The sequence below is a fragment of the Ostrinia nubilalis genome, chromosome 18 (assembly GCF_963855985.1).
Source record: "Ostrinia nubilalis chromosome 18, ilOstNubi1.1, whole genome shotgun sequence".
NCBI lineage: Eukaryota > Metazoa > Arthropoda > Insecta > Lepidoptera > Crambidae > Ostrinia > Ostrinia nubilalis.
Genome location: NC_087105.1, coordinates 298,797 through 316,157, shown reverse-complemented (window position 1 = coordinate 316,157; position 17,361 = coordinate 298,797). Strand labels below are relative to the sequence as shown.

Here is a 17,361-nt window from a genome sequence, read left to right as displayed (position 1 = left end):
GCTAATAAAAGTTACACGCCCGATGCATCGATTTACAGTGACTATTGTGACGGAAATGTCCCATTTTAAAGTTGTGCTCAACATACGTGTAACTGTTTATTATTAGATGGGTAAGCATTTTTGATCAATTTCAATATTTTATAATTTCTTGCAAATACAAAAATATATGAGCACGTAATCGCTTCAAAATTATCATCTGAGGTATGTACAGTAGCTAGTTATTTGCCGTTTTTAAACGCGCATATATTTGGTTGGTCTTGGTAAATCATAGATTACCTATTACATACCACGTACAGGAGAGCGAGGTGATTTGTAACAGAGGAGAGTTATGACATTGTCGAGTTTTTGTAACTTATAATTACTACTAGCACGCTCCTAACAGCGCGTTTTTAGTTCCAAGTCTCGAGCTAACAAAATGCGCTGTTGCGGGCGTTAACAAATAAGGGCTCTCGCGGAAGACCAGTTTCTTGACATGCCCTTACGAGCATGTCAGGATAAATGCTGAGCGGGAGCCTATTGACACAGTGGCCCACTATTTTCTATATTCGTTTTGTGTTGTTATTGTTTGTAAATTGTGCTTACTGTGTTCAATAAAGTCTATTTCTTTCATTCTTTCTTGCTGTTGTGAGCTCGTATAGGTTTCCAAAAATCTACAATGTAACAACTCTCATCTGTTACAACTGTCTTCGGTCTTACCTAGTAATGTGCAATGTTAAAGAGTGTATTTGTGTTGTAGGTGGTGACGGAATGGCGGGCGGCGGGCCGGACAAGGTGTCGCTGGAGGACTTCCACTTCATCAAGGTGCTGGGCAAGGGCTCCTTCGGGAAGGTCATGCTGGCAGAGAAGAAGGGCACCGATGAGGTATGTAATTTTGTCATTTAGAATCAGAAGGCTTGAGTGTGTTCCCCAACCCTTCTGGGTATATGGTTCATAGCTCTTGGCATCCCTAGAACTTAGAAGTCTTGTTCGAATAAACAAATCCTATTAGACATGTTTAGACATGCTAGGACTAACTCTTATAAGTTTTAAGCTGATCATAGGACTGAGTAGGATCAAAATGCGCATCCTAATTCGAGCCTTTACTGAACATTGTGGATGGAACAAGCATTCGTCCACTATGGGACTATTAATCAAGAACGTGCAAGATATGTCATGAGGCGGACGAAACGCTACTACACATCTTTATATACGATACTAGCGGCCGCCCGCGACTTCGTACGCGTGGATCCCGTTTTACCCCCTTCATCTATCTTACGCGGTTTGGTTTTTTCATACAAATGTTTTTTCCCGCTAATTATACTTTATTATAAATTTTACCAAGGATCCCTAATTTTTTTCAATATGAAATGTAGCCTATGTCAAATTGGAAGAATGTGGCATTCTATTGGTGAAAGAATTTTTTAAATCGGCCCAGTACTTTTTGAGCCTATTCATTACAAACATACAAAAATAGGTACAAATCTTTCCTTTTTATAATATTAGTGTAGACTACACTACTTGGACTTGGAGGCGTACTGTAAAATAATGGCGCGATATTGGACGTCATGAAACTAGAATAGCCGCTCAACAAATAATAAATAAATGCAACAGTCGGAAGTCACACTAAAGGGCAGCAAAGTGTAATCTTAGGGCCCTCGCCCACGGCGACCTCGTAAACGAGCGACAGCATCGCTACTAACACGCGTTAGTCGCATTTGCAACGCACTATACAGGGTGGAAACGATAAGTGATCTCACTACATTATTTTAAAAACTACACATGATATCGTAAAACTGATTACTGATCCTGAAAGTGCTTCATGAGCTCTATCAAACGGTATTAATAATAGGTTACAGAATAAACTGGATCTATCTAAAAATTCAATGTTTCCTTCTTCCATACATTTTGTACTACCACATTCATGACACTCATCTCTTGACAATATTATAGCAAGTAAAGCCTAAAACCAATGTTTTCCATGAATAATTTAAAATAAGAATACAATTTACGAGTTTATCTTAAGAGTTTATTATTAAATAAAAAAAATTACACTTTTAATATTGTGTGTCTGGCATACATTTAGTATGGAAGCTGGAAACATTGAATTTTCCGATAGATACAGTTTATTCTGTAACCTATTATTGGTACCGTTTAAAAGAGCTCTTGAAGCACTTTCAGGATCAGTAACCAGTTTTTCAATATCTTGTATAGTTTAGAAATTATCGAGTGAGATCACTTAACGTTTCCACCCTGTAGAACTGATGCCAACGCGCTACAGCAGTGTGATTGCATCGCTACAAAAAGTCGCCGTGGGCGAAGGTTCTCAACCTAAATAATTGTGTATCTCCCCAGGTGTACGCGGTGAAGGTGCTGAAGAAGGACGCGATCATCCAGGACGACGACGTGGAGTGCACGCTGACGGAGCGGCGCGTGCTGGCGCTGGCGGCGCGGCACCCGTTCCTCACGGCGCTGCACTCCGCCTTCCAGACGCGCGACCGCCTGTTCTTCGTCATGGAGTACGTCGACGGCGGCGACCTCATGTTCCAGATACAGCGCGCGCGCAAGTTCGACGAGCCAAGGGCCAGGTAAGATCGCCACCCACATCGATAATTTAGAGCGCTTTCACATTTAGGCGATTTAGACAACACATTAAATAAATAAATAAATAAATAAATAAAAAACGCCGCTGCCGCGCTGCTGTCGCGCTATTAACGCCCTAATATGAAAGCGCTTATACATTGTCCCAAAATTGGCACGTCACAGTGAGATTGGATGTACACACGGCCACACTGTTAACTATCCATTTCCGTATTTACTCTCGCTCTCATCAAATGGTGATTCTTTGCGATAGAACGAGACGACATGACAGACAATGGATAGTTAACACTGTTGCCGATGGTACATAGATGGCATCTAGACCTATCTCCCTCCGGTGTCTTATCTTACTTTTTTATTAACGCCGCGCATGAGCTTAGTTCACATCGACCCATTGGAAAAAGCTTCCTTTTGCCTTTATTCCCTCTCATCCACATAAACACTATCCATAAGGTAAATCAAGTGGGTGATAGGGGCATAAACTACCTCCACTGTGATGTGCTTGTTTTGGGCCCCCCTCTAGGTCGCGAACATGATAGGGTTCACCCCCTCACACTGGTATCCTGAGTCATGCTAGCGCTCGCGCAGTGTAGATACGGCGTTCGGCAGCCGCTCAACATTGCGTTAAGGTGACGCTAAGATAGCGCCGCGTCGACGCTGCACAGGCGCTGGCGAGACGACGACTTTCGAAAGACCAGTGTGAGGGGAAGCCATGCTCACACTGACGAAATTTTTTTGCATAACACATCAGTCAGAATTTTACTAAGCTGATTAACGCCCAATGCGTTGGTTGTATTATGTCTATCGTCGTAACTGACAGATCTTTGTGACAGATCTTTGTCTACACATTCTTTTTTTTTTCAACCTCACTCATTCTCATTATACGGGCTTGGCTTTCTCTTATCATTCAGCACCATTTATTATGCTAGTAAGCGTCGTCAGTAAACAGGCCCAACTCTGTCATCTTCTTTTGATTACACATTGTCGAACAAATCGGTAATTGTATCGGTTTGTGTCAGGTTCTACGCGGCAGAAGTGACGTTGGCGCTGCAGTTCCTGCACTCGCACGGCGTCATCTACCGCGACCTGAAGCTGGACAACATCCTGCTGGACAGCGAGGGCCACTGCAAGCTGGCCGACTTCGGCATGTGCAAGGAGGGCATCCTGGGTGAGTGGCCACGTCTAGGTTTGTGGTGGTGTTGCTAGTGCGTGCGTGCAAGTTGATGATTATACAGGGTGTTACTTTGCATTCTTGCCATATTTACAGAGGTTACTATATTACTGATACTGAACACAAATCCGTAAAAAAATAATGCCCGAAAAAATTTTTTTTAATCTTGAGTATTTTATTTTATCGACAATCTGTTACACACATCACTAATTATCGTAACGCATGCACATCACTTGTTGGCGATGGCGATGAAGACTTTTTTACTTTTTATTGTATTTTTAAATATCTATTGCAATCTATTGTCTTTAAAATGTCTTTTTGACACTTGTAAAAAACTGAGAAATCCATCAATCACAAATCACGTTATAAATAATACAAAAATGTCTGAAGTGTATTCAAACAACGAATAATTTAATCAAAATGGTGCTTGGAGTGTCTGCAAGACGTCTTAGACGAAATGCTTGATGACGTACCCTTAGCGTTACACCAAATGCTCTACTACCAGCAGGATGGTGCTCCCCCACAATAAGGACGTCAAGTGCGCGAATAATACGTTTGGTGAACAGTGGATTGGACGAGTGGTCCAGTAGCTTGGCCACCACAATCCTCGGACCTGACACCAATGGATTTTTGGAGTGACTTGAAACGACTGGTATGCGCAGAAGAGATAAACAGTGTAAACGCGTTACATGAAAGGAATGTTTTAGTGAAACTGTGAGACAAAACGTTTATGTGTTGCGAAAACTAAAGCGAAAAACCTACGCTTCGCCGTGCTAGACTGTGCCTTCATCAGAAAGGAGGACACTTTGAACACTTGCTTCGCAGTACGTGAACTTTGTAAGTAGGAACTTATAAATAAATAATTAATTGTGAATGAGGTGATTTCATTTCATACTTAATTTATTAATTTGTAAAAATAGGGTACAATGTTAAAATTAATTAAAACCCTAATAATTATTACGTATTTTTGACGGTCCTAAGCCCGTAAAGTAGAAAGGAAAATCTGAAATCAGCTGAAGAGTATTTTAAAATAATTATTACGACTGGATAAAAAGGCTGGTACCCAGAGCCATAAAATTAAGAACTAGGCCACGCCCACTAGGTTTATTCCACTTGCACCTGTAGAACATGCGAGACAAAATGGGTTTATTCCAATTTGTACTGAAAAACCAAATTTACTAAAATCTTAGTGTACTTTCTTTATGGGAGTCTCTTGTTTATCTTAAATAATAGGTATTGTTCCCTACTTTTATCTCTGTGAATATGGCAAGAATGCAAAGTAACACGGTGTATAAAGGATAAAAATGTTTGGAATGTTTAACTACCTAGCTCGCATCAATACTTATGACTATAATTTGTATATTTTAAAGACTGTAAAACCTTGAAAAGAAGGCTGACAATAGTGACTGAGTTTCTTGCGCTGCTTCTTCTCAGCACTGGCCCATTTATTGTCCCGAAGCAGTGGTAGGGTTAATATTGGGACGTGTAAAAGCGCTTTTTTAAAGCCTATCTGCAAAAATAAATGAATTTTATGAATTTTTATGAATTTTAAAAGTAAAAATATAATAATCGAAAATGCTCATTTTGTACAGGGTCAAAAACAATTCAGAAAATATGGAATTTCGTGCACGATGGAATCATATTTTAAGAAAGAAATACTAATATTGTTATTAGGCTTTCATTTCTGGTTAAATAGTAATGATATAGAGATGAGCTCAATTTGTGTTTTTGCCATCTGCTAACCTGCACCTAAATTATCGTCTTTTTACGTTGGCCCAATGATGACACTAAGCGCTTCATAGGGTAGCTGCCCAGTGACCTAGATTATGAGAGCTGAGGGCCTGTAGCGATCACTTTATAGGCATCTTCTATTGAAGGACCAGATATGAAGATGTGATGTATGGTTTCAGACGGCGCGACCACCACAACGTTCTGCGGGACTCCGGACTACATTGCGCCTGAGGTATGTTTGTGAATTGACATTTATTCTGCTTATGGAATTATTGATAACAGTGTGAAGACTTGATGATAGTGAATTAATTGGATAAATATTTGATCAAGTTACACTGTAGACAATGTTGCAAAAAAAAAGTTGCCAGCAGCGTCCAATGTTGCGGAACTAATTATATGAATGTAGGAGTGCAACACTGAGTGAATGAGAGAACAGTACCTCTAGCATGAACAACTTTCGTCTTCGAATCGTTTGCGTTTTCGACAAAATTCGATACTCAATCTTCGAATTAAACAATAATGTAATAATTTTGATTCTTAAAATAAGTTTCGTGCAACCATTTCTCATACTAAGTTCACTTTACGACATTTTCACAAAGGCGCTGTTGTAGTTTTGGTACTAAATCTCTTGATGGCGATTCGAATACTCAAACGATTCAAATTCGAAAGTATTTCGTGCTTGCTGTACAGTATATGAGTGAGTAAAAAGGGAATGAATGGGAAGATGGCGGCACGACGGTTAACGTAGTGTGGCTCTGTATTATATCTTAGAAAATCGAAGCCCGTTCATACATGAATATGACTTCCTCAGATCCTGCAAGAGCTGGAGTACGGTCCATCGGTGGACTGGTGGGCGCTGGGCGTGCTGGTGTACGAGATGCTGGCCGGACAGCCGCCCTTCGAGGCCGACAACGAGGACGACCTGTTCGAGTCCATCCTGCACGACGACGTGCTCTACCCCGTCTGGCTGTCCAAGGAGGCCGTCTCCATCCTCAAGGGTGAGTGCCCCGACGCTGGTCCTGCGAGGCCGACACGAGGACGACCTGTTCGAGTCCATCCTGCACGACGACGTGCTCTACCCCGTCTGGCTGTCCAAGGAGGCCGTCTCCATCCTCAAGGGTGAGTGCCCCGACGCTGGTCCTGCGAGCCCGACATGAGGACGACCTGTCGGGGACGCTGGTCCTTTGAGGCCGATTACGTGTCGCTGATATTATAAAAGCCGTGACACTGGCTAAACTTAAGTAGCAGACACAAACTCGTAAAAGTCTGCATCCAGACTGCGTATTGAAAGACTGCGGTAAGTTGTATTCAATTCGCCTGTCGAAACCAAACAACATCTACTGCTGGACAAAAGCCTCCCCTAATATTGATTTTTTAAAGTAGTCTCTCGTACTAATCTAAATATGCTTGTGTTACGAGTTAGCTCACCACAATAGTCGAGCATCAGCGGGGTTCGAACCTGCGTACCTCGGATGACGGCTCAGCCAGTCCGATTCCTCTACCGTTCGGCTATCGTGGCTTCTATAGTATTTCAACCAAGCTCAGACTTCTACATCAAAACTGGACTCGGACGCCAAGTTAAGATTCAATCAGTCTTAAAATTGTTTGAATTTCTGTATACCTATTATGTTTTTCTTAGAAATTGTATATACAGGTTGTTCCAAAAAGTAGTGACAAGCCGAAGTCCAGAGGTAAAGCCTGGTCCGTGAGCACGTAGAATCCCGTCCAATGACCCCAAGCTGCCCATCCTTGTCGCTCGCACGTAATTATGTTGCTGTCGCGCACGCACAGGCCAGGTTTTAGAACATCACAAGGGCTACCCAATTTACCGCGACTTTTGATAATTTTCGAGTTATGTTTTTTTACAACGTACTGTTTCACATTGAAACACTGTTTTTAAACGTACGTATTTTATGTCCTCAGGCTTCATGACGAAGAACCCGGCGCGGCGGCTCGGCGTGAGCGGCGGCGCGGGCGGCATCCGCGCGCACGCCTTCTTCCGCGACGTGGACTGGGACGCGCTCGCCGCGCGCCGCCTGCGCCCGCCCTTCCGGCCCAAGGTGGTGAGTCTAGTGCGGCTCGCTGACTGCTTCCCGTTGTCCTACCGCGGGGCTCCTACGTATCTCCTTCTTCCGCGACGTGGACTGGGACGCGCTCGCCGCGCGCCGCCTGCGCCCGCCCTTCCGGCCCAAGGTGGTGAGTCTAGTGCGGCTCGCTGACTGCTTCCCGTTGTCCTACCGCGGGGCTCCTACGTATCTCCTTCTTCCGCGACGTGGACTGGGACGCGCTCGCCGCGCGCCGCCTGCGCCCGCCCTTCCGGCCCAAGGTGGTGAGTCTAGTGCGGCTCGCTGACTGCTTCCCGTTGTCCTACCGCGGGGCTCCTACGTATCTCCTTCTTCCGCGACGTGGACTGGGACGCGCTCGCCGCGCGCCGCCTGCGCCCGCCCTTCCGGCCCAAGGTGGTGAGTCTAGTGCGGCTCGCTGACTGCTTCCCGTTGTCCTACCGCGGGGCTCCTACGTATCTCCTTCTTCCGCGACGTGGACTGGGACGCGCTCGCCGCGCGCCGCCTGCGCCCGCCCTTCCGGCCCAAGGTGGTGAGTCTAGTGCGGCTCGCTGACTGCTTCCCGTTGTCCTACCGCGGGGCTCCTACGTATCTCCTTCTTCCGCGACGTGGACTGGGACGCGCTCGCCGCGCGCCGCCTGCGCCCGCCCTTCCGGCCCAAGGTGGTGAGTCTAGTGCGGCTCGCTGACTGCTTCCCGTTGTCCTACCGCGGGGCTCCTACGTATCTCCTTCTTCCGCGACGTGGACTGGGACGCGCTCGCCGCGCGCCGCCTGCGCCCGCCCTTCCGGCCCAAGGTGGTGAGTCTAGTGCGGCTCGCTGACTGCTTCCCGTTGTCCTACCGCGGGGCTCCTACGTATCTCCTTCTTCCGCGACGTGGACTGGGACGCGCTCGCCGCGCGCCGCCTGCGCCCGCCCTTCCGGCCCAAGGTGGTGAGTCTAGTGCGGCTCGCTGACTGCTTCCCGTTGTCCTACCGCGGGGCTCCTACGTATCTCCTTCTTCCGCGACGTGGACTGGGACGCGCTCGCCGCGCGCCGCCTGCGCCCGCCCTTCCGGCCCAAGGTGGTGAGTCTAGTGCGGCTCGCTGACTGCTTCCCGTTGTCCTACCGCGGGGCTCCTACGTATCTCCTTCTTCCGCGACGTGGACTGGGACGCGCTCGCCGCGCGCCGCCTGCGCCCGCCCTTCCGGCCCAAGGTGGTGAGTCTAGTGCGGCTCGCTGACTGCTTCCCGTTGTCCTACCGCGGGGCTCCTACGTATCTCCTTCTTCCGCGACGTGGACTGGGACGCGCTCGCCGCGCGCCGCCTGCGCCCGCCCTTCCGGCCCAAGGTGGTGAGTCTAGTGCGGCTCGCTGACTGCTTCCCGTTGTCCTACCGCGGGGCTCCTACGTATCTCCTTCTTCCGCGACGTGGACTGGGACGCGCTCGCCGCGCGCCGCCTGCGCCCGCCCTTCCGGCCCAAGGTGGTGAGTCTAGTGCGGCTCGCTGACTGCTTCCCGTTGTCCTACCGCGGGGCTCCTACGTATCTCCTTCTTCCGCGACGTGGACTGGGACGCGCTCGCCGCGCGCCGCCTGCGCCCGCCCTTCCGGCCCAAGGTGGTGAGTCTAGTGCGGCTCGATGACTGCTTACCGTTGAATCGTTTTTGAAATTATTAGCGATTAGAGTCGCTTCTCAATCGAACTGCCTAAGGCGGAAACCATTGTCCTAGGTGGCCCACGGGGCTATTACGAATCTTAGGAACTTCCAACTGGATACCGGCATAATTTTAATGTAACTGCGAAAATTTTATGGGAGCAGCACGAGAGGGGTGACATTGACATACATATTATGACGTGACAGAGCATATAAATTTGAAGGACATCTTAAATCTCGCTGACGTTTGACCATGACAAAAACACTTTCATACCTCAGGCATTGACTCAGTAAGCGCCAGACTTATAGCGCCACCTATTTTTGAAGTTGGCGCTGTGCATTGGCGTGGCAATCTAATTGCTATTGAACAACCAGCAACTGGTTGTTAAGAGCTGTAATACGCATGCCGTTGTCTTAAGTGAGTGACTTGAAGGCGACACGACGCGACGTAATGCTACCAATACTCCACGTGACGTATGATATGTCATCATAACACGTGACTACGTAGGCTAATTTATCGCTTCATGTCGTCTCCCTGGGACGACGAGTTAGTTCTGAACTAGTTAGCGCAATATAAAATGTCTGGATATTTATTTAATGCTTGATCAATTTAAATAATATTGTGCACCGCTAAAGCTACAGCTGATATTCTTAGTACATTATACAACAGTATATTAGTTTATTAGTACATTATACGTTTGAACTCGTGTTTGGACCAAATAGCCAGTAACGTCAAAAATGTTCAATCTGAAGTACTTAACTCTGGACTGTCTGATCATGAAACGGCCCAAATGATTACGCTGGCTGTTAAAAAACAGAGAGCCCACCATTATTGGTTTGAGTATAAGCGTGATTACTGCCGTGAGAATGTTGAGAAGTTCTGTGAGTGTATATGTTCTCTTTCTTTTTCCGATGTCTATAATTCACATAATCTTGATGTATCTTTCGAAATATTTTATAGCGATTTGATAATGTTCTATAATCTATGTTTTCCCACGATCAAAGTAAAAATTACTAATAAACCGGTTAAGCTCAACTGGTTAACTAGAGGTATCAGAATATCTTGTAAAACGAAACGTTCCTTATATGTGAAGTACAAGAAAAATGGGAATAACAAACTTATAAACAAATCTAAATTCAAAAAGTATGACAATATTTTAAAGAAATGCATACAAAAATCTCAAAAAATTATCAATTTAAGGCGCATTCGAATGAGTAAAAACAAGGCCAAGGCTACTTGGGGCGCCATTTCATCTTCTTTGACTGATCGTTTATATCAAAATGAGATTGAATTTATTAAATATAATAATACGACATTTACCGATCCGTCTGACATTAGCAATATTTTAAATAATTATTTTACTAATCTTTCAACTGACCAAACTTTAATGTCTAATACTGATAATATTAATTTTCCAAACATTTATAATAATTTAAATACAATATTTATTAATCCAGTCGATGCCCATGAAATATATACAATAATTATGTCGCTGAGCAACAGTAAAACTAGTGGTTATGACGAAGTTACTACATTAGTGCTGAAGGCCTGTGCCAAATCAATATGTCTTCCACTTGCACATATAATTAATTTGTCATTTCTGCAGGGCTCATTCCCGGAACCACTTAAAATGTCCATTGTTAAACCTCTCTTTAAGAAGGGAGATAAATCTGATCCAGGAAATTACCGGCCTATTACTATGGTTCCAATATTATCAAAAGTCCTTGAAAAAGCGATGCTTTTGAGGTTGAATAGCTTCATTAACAAACATGAAATCCTCCATAAAGATCAGTTTGGTTTTCGCAGTGGAAGTTCTACTTCTCTAGCGGGTTTTACTTTGATAAGGACTATCACGGAATACCTGAATGGTAGTAGCGGTCCGGTTTTGTCGTTGTTTATGGACCTGAGCAAGGCATTTGACTTTGTCGACCACGGCATACTTCTCCGTAAACTATATTGTTATGGTATTCGTGGCAAAGCGCTTGATTGGCTAAACAGTTATCTACAAAATAGAAAACAGTGTACTGAGGTGACCAGAGTCATTAGAGATGCCAAGAAGAACTTCATAAAGCGTAACTTCAGATCTATGGAGCTCATGAATGATACTGGTGTTCCGCAGGGGAGCATATTGGGCCCATTACTATTCTTATTGTTTATTAATGACTTGCCGAGGCATATGACACATAAATGCATTTTATTTGCCGATGACACTACGCTTGTGGTCAAAGTGGAGGATAGGTGTCTTGCACAACAAACTTTAAGAAAAGCCTTAGAAGATATAATTAAATGGACAGATAATAACAAATTGCGTATAAATATAAATAAAACTAAAATAATTCAATTCAATTCTTATAATACTAATCCACTACATCTTGACATTGAATATAAAAATGAGAAGGTATGCGAGGTAGCCTTGTTTAATTTTCTAGGAATAACTGTAGACTCACACCTGAACTGGAAGGAGCATATTAATCTTGTATGCCAAAAACTCAGTCGATACGTATTTGCCCTCCAAAGGATACGCCAAACTATTTCTTTTGATGCAGCTATGGCTGCGTATCATGCCTATGTCTCATCGGTGTTAGGTTATGGCTTATTGTTGTAGGGCAACTCAGTAGATGTAGACAGAGCATTTAAAATGCAAAAAAGATGCATACGGGTGATAAATGCGGCTTGGTATCTAGACAGTTGCAGGCCACTATTTAAGAAATGTAATGTCCTGCCTCTTCCATGCATGTATATAAGAGATGTGTGTATATTTGTAAAAACCCATCCATATTATTTCAAAAAACGCAGTGATGTGATAACCCGTCAAAAAAGAGCTAAATTCGCAAACCTATTGTTTAAACCCCAATGCCACAAAGTAATATACACCGTGTTACTTTGCATTCTTGCCATATTCACAGAGATAAAAGTAGGGAACAATACCTATTATTTAAAATAAAGAAGAGACTCCCATAAAGAAAGTACACTAAGATTTTAGTAAATTTGGTTTTTCAGTACAAATTGGAATAAACCCATTTTGTCTCGCACGTTCTACAGGTGCAAGTGGAATAAACCTAGTGGGCGTGGCCTAGTTCTTAATAATCTGTTGTTTTATGGCTCTAGGTACCAGCCTTTTTATCCAGTCATAATAATTATTTTAAAATACTCTTCAGTTGATTTCAGATTTTCCTTTCTACTTTACGGGCTTAGGACCGTCAAAAATACGTAATAATTATTAGGGTTTTAATTGATTTTAACATTGTACCCTATTTTTACAAATTAATAAAATAAGTATGAAATGAAATCACCTTATTCACAATTAATTCTTTATTTATAAGTTCCTACTTACAAAGTTTACGTACTGCAAAGCAAGTGTTCAAAGTGTCCTCCGTTCTGATGAAGGCACAGTCTAGCACGGCGAAGCGTAGGTTTTTCGCTTTAGTTTTCGCAACACATAAACGTTTTGTCTCACAGTTTCACTAAAACAATCCTTTCATGTAACGCGTTTACACTGTTTATCTCTTCTGCGCATACCAGTCGTTTCAAGTCACTCCAAAAATCCATTGGTGTCAGATCCGAGGATCGTGGTGGCCAAGCTACTGGACCACTCGTCCAATCCACTGTTCACCAAACGTATTATTCGCGCACTTGACGTCCTTATTGAGCCTTATTGTGGGGGAGCACCATCCTGCTGGTAGTAGAGCATTTGGTGTAACGCTAAGGGTACGTCATCAAGCATTTCGTCTAAGACGTCTTGCAGACACTCCAAGCACCATTTTGATTAAATTATTCGTTGTTTGAATACACTTCAGACATTTTTGTATTATTTGTAACGTGATTTGTGATTGATGGATTTCTCAGTTTTTTACAAGTGTCAAAAAGACATTTTAAAGACAATAGATTGCAATAGATATTTAAAAATACAATAAAAAGTAAAAAAGTCTTCATCGCCATCGCCAACAAGTGATGTGCATGCGTTACGATAATTAGTGATGTGTTTAACAGATTGTCGATAAAATAAAATACTCAAGATTTAAAAAAAAAAATTCGGGCATTATTTTTTTACGGATTTGTGTTCAGTATCAGTAATATAGTAACCTCTGTAAATATGGCAAGAATGCAAAGTAACACCCTGTATAAGAAAAATGTTTATAATATGTGTATAGAAATATATAACAATTTACCTGAAGAACTAAAAGTACTTGAAGGGAATGTATTTAAGAAGAAATTGATAAATTGGTTACTGAGCCATGGTTTTTATAGCATTGACGAATATTTTAACTTAAATAGATAGTGTATGAATTTTATTGTGACATCTACATTTAACTTTTGACATTGTAAATTTATTATACGGAAATATTAATACATTAATTTGATTTGTGACATTGTATGTTAAATAATAATCTGACTGATAAAATATTTGTACGTCTGCTTGCAGGCTGAATACATGGGAATCATATTAACTATAATATGATTCCCATGTATTCAGTATATACTATATGGAGTACCGCCTATATTTGTTAAAAAATGTGGAAAGACGTTGTCGAAGCCTCTATGTCTAATATATAATATAAGTCTAGCTACAGGTATTTTTCCGGAACTCTGGAAAATTGCTAAAATTGTACCAATACACAAGTCAGGAAACAGAATGGATGTATCAAACTACAGGCCAATTAGTATAATTAGCTATTTTGCAAAAATATTTGAAAGTTTAATTTATAAACATTTATATTTTCATTTAAAACCTATTATTAGTTGCAAACAGCATGGCTTTGTCAGTGGGCGATCAACTACCACAAATCTATTAACTTACATCCATGATCTCAATATGGCTTTTGATGGGCATTTGCAAGTGGATTCCGTTTACATTGACTTTGCCAAGGCCTTCGATAGGGTGGACCACTCCATTTTGATTTGTAAGGCACTCCACCTTGGAATTCATGGGGTACTCCTTCGATGGCTAATTTCTTACCTTTCTCGAAGAACTCAACTGGTGGCGGTACATGGCTTTGACTCAGTTCCATATGAATCTGCATCGGGAATACCACAGGGCTCCAATTTGGGGCCACTTTTGTTCATAATGTTCGTTAATGACCTGCTGGTGTCCATGGCGTGTAAATGTATTGCATATGCTGACGATATTAAAATATATCATGAAATAGCACGTATAGAAGACGCTATGTTCTTACAGGAGGATATTAATAGGATACACAGTTGGTGTCTAATTAATGGTATGTCTTTGAACGTCTCAAAGTGTTGTATTATTACTTTTACAAAAAAGAAATTTCCCATTCAATATTTATACACTATCAACAATGTTTTACTGAGTCGTCAAAGGTTAGTCAAAGATCTCGGCGTATGGTTGGATACGAAATTGAGTTACTCATTCCATTATGATAGCATCATTGAAAAAGTAAATAAGACCATTGGTTTCATACTCAGGACTACAAGGCATTTTCGAGGGTCAGCTAGTGTGTTATTGTTGTATTTTGCCCTTGTGAGAAGTGTTTTGGAGTATAATTCTATTATTTGGTGTCCCCAATACAATAACCACATTGATAGATTGGAGGCTGTCCAAAGGCGCTTCTTGCGATATTTGAGCTCCAGGCTAGGAATGAGGCGTAAGTTACCTACGTATGAAACAAGGCTTGAGTATTTTGGCTTAAGCACACTGCAGTTCCGGCGTTCGGTTCAGGATCTATCAATACTATACAAAATCTTAAATAATCGGTGGGATGCGGCGGATCTGTTAAGCCATCTGTCTTTTAAAATTAGTGGTAGTAGAAGAACATTACAACTGTTCTATATACATAACTGTACTAATAATGTAACATTCAATGATCCTCTGTTTCGGATGTGCAGAATTTATAATAAAAACGTAAAAAGCTTGGATATATTTCATCAAAGTTTATATTCATATCATAAGGTTATAAACAGCCTAACTTTGTAGCCTAGCATTGATGTGGGTAGGTGCATAATGATGATTGAATTGTAATATCTCTGCATCGATACCCCTTTCTTTTAATTGTATCTATTCTATGTAAACGTTGTGTGCAACATTTATAGGAATTCAATTTGAATGCAAAAAAACTAATGTTATTCTATAAAAATGTTTGAGATTGTATTCTGTTGTTGTACCTATAAATAAATAAATAAATAAATAAATAAATAAGATCTGCCTTGTAAAACGGGCATGTAATTATGTATTCTAGCAAATAAATTATTGAATTTGAATTTAGAAGTTGGTTGTACAGTATTAACACGCTGTTACGTGTGATTGCAGAAGAGCAAGCGCGAGGCGGCGAACTTCGACGCGGAGTTCACGAAGGAGGAGCCCGTGCTCACGCCCGTGCCCGCCGACGTCGTGCGCACCATCAACCAGGTACGTGTGACTATAGTCTGGTCTGCGAGCACGTAGAATTTTGTCCAATGACCCCACCCAAGCTACCCATCCTTATCGCTCGCGCGTAATTATATTGCTGTCGCAACTGTGCGACGCGCGCCCGCAGTGAGTGTGCGAGCGCGACAGCAACATAATTACGTGCGAGCGACAAGGCTGGGCAGCTTGGGGTCATTGGACGGGATTCTACGTGCTCACGGACCAGGCTTTAATCTACAACATTTTATTCAGTTTTAACCAGTATTTTAGCACTTATGAACTTCAAAAATAATAGGGTAGCCCTTAACCTTTTCAGCGCCACGTCAAATACAAAAGCCATCGCTCTGACGCCACGCTTGATAAATTATGGTATCAATATAATAATTGTATTTTACGTTTGCGGATTAATCCGTCTTTGGCGGTCGACCTGATGTACGCATGTATCTGTCATTGGCGTTGACAAGATTAAGGGGCACTTTACATGTCTCCTTATCATGAGCCTACCAGTGTTTCGAGACGAAACATATTATGGCAAGTGCTGAGAAGAAACGCCTGCACAAACTCAGTCACCACTAGATGCGCGCACATTTGCAGATATTTGCGTTATTTATGGGAGTCTACACATCAAAGGTGACAACACAACTCTTACCAACGCGGCTTTATTTCAAAAGAATGAGTCGATCGGTGCGTGTTACCCGGCGACATGTCTTTGTCATGACTTTGTTCGTCGACATTCGAGAAATACAACACACGTCACCTTTCTTTACGCATCGCGGTTGTTACAGTAACTGTCTCATTGAATTAGTTGATATCAACTTCAAAAAAAGTTGTTATAAGCATGTCGTGCCGCTCACTAAAGTTTTTCAATTTGGATAAAATGAAGTCGTCGATTGACACGCCGACAGAAATCGACGGGTCTGCGTGTTTAGTGTATAGACTGCACAGTATGGTTCAAGATACACTTTTGGAAATGGTTTCAGTCAATTGATCAACTACATAATATTTACAGTCTTTCGCACGATATGTGATATGTAATTTCGTTTCGATTCGCAGGAGGAGTTCCGTGGCTTCTCGTTCGTGAACGGGGACTTCAACCCCGCCTCGCACGAGCGCCCCGCGCCGCCCGTCTGAACGCAACGCCCCGCCGCGCCGCCACGCCCCGCCGGGGATTGAGCCGCAGACACACTGCCGGGACACAGCGCGGACCGAGCGACCGAGTGACGGCTATATTGCTCGGTAACTTTGCGAATTAATCACAATGTTGCGGGAATGAGGGCTATCGTTTTTATACTTAACAGTTGGCACCCCTGGCGATTGACAGGACGTTACTCCTTACAGTGGCGCCATCTTGATGAGCGCAAATGCGATAGTCTTCCTACCACTGTCGCGCTCACCAGTCGGCGCCACTGTCTTCGCTACTAGCAAGTGACAGGACCTTACTTTACAGTGGCGCCAAATGGTGAGCGCTAAAACGATAGCCCTCATTATGTGTCTTGTGACCGCATGTTACTGCCATTAGGGTTGATTGCAGCATTGAAGCCAATATCGCCGTAAACTAATCTCGTCACGATCTTTGCACCTCGAAACGGTGTCGTCGAGGTGCAAGCTCGTCGGTGCGCATCCTTTTAAGGTGACGTTCAAATGCGATATCCTCCTGGAGGGCTCAAGCAGGATATCAAAAATAACATCGGTTTCCCATACTTTACAAGCTGCGACGGGGGTCTAGTGAGACTCGGTGAGACCGATCTCCGTCGCTGAGTACCGCCTTGTATGGGAAAATGTACATTTGAGTTTTTGATGTTTTCTCAGTTATGTGTTTGAAAACTT

General features: G+C 42.9%; 1 protein-coding gene across 1 annotated transcript in view; it reads left to right on the top strand.

The window, feature by feature from the left end:
• The window catches only part of LOC135080822 (calcium-independent protein kinase C), a 36,081-nt gene extending 19,416 nt beyond the window's left edge, over positions 1-16,665 (top strand). The window contains exons 12-25 of the mRNA XM_063975545.1: positions 737-861; positions 2,332-2,564; positions 3,594-3,742; positions 5,656-5,708; positions 6,288-6,474; positions 7,400-7,587; positions 7,683-7,805; positions 7,949-8,071; positions 8,215-8,337; positions 8,481-8,603; positions 8,747-8,869; positions 9,013-9,135; positions 15,439-15,537; positions 16,588-16,665. Of these exons, the coding sequence (XP_063831615.1) occupies positions 737-861; positions 2,332-2,564; positions 3,594-3,742; positions 5,656-5,708; positions 6,288-6,474; positions 7,400-7,587; positions 7,683-7,805; positions 7,949-8,071; positions 8,215-8,337; positions 8,481-8,603; positions 8,747-8,869; positions 9,013-9,135; positions 15,439-15,537; positions 16,588-16,665 (1,850 nt within the window). The remainder of the gene's footprint in view (positions 1-736; positions 862-2,331; positions 2,565-3,593; positions 3,743-5,655; positions 5,709-6,287; positions 6,475-7,399; positions 7,588-7,682; positions 7,806-7,948; positions 8,072-8,214; positions 8,338-8,480; positions 8,604-8,746; positions 8,870-9,012; positions 9,136-15,438; positions 15,538-16,587) is intronic.
• Positions 16,666-17,361: the final 696 nt, after the last annotated feature.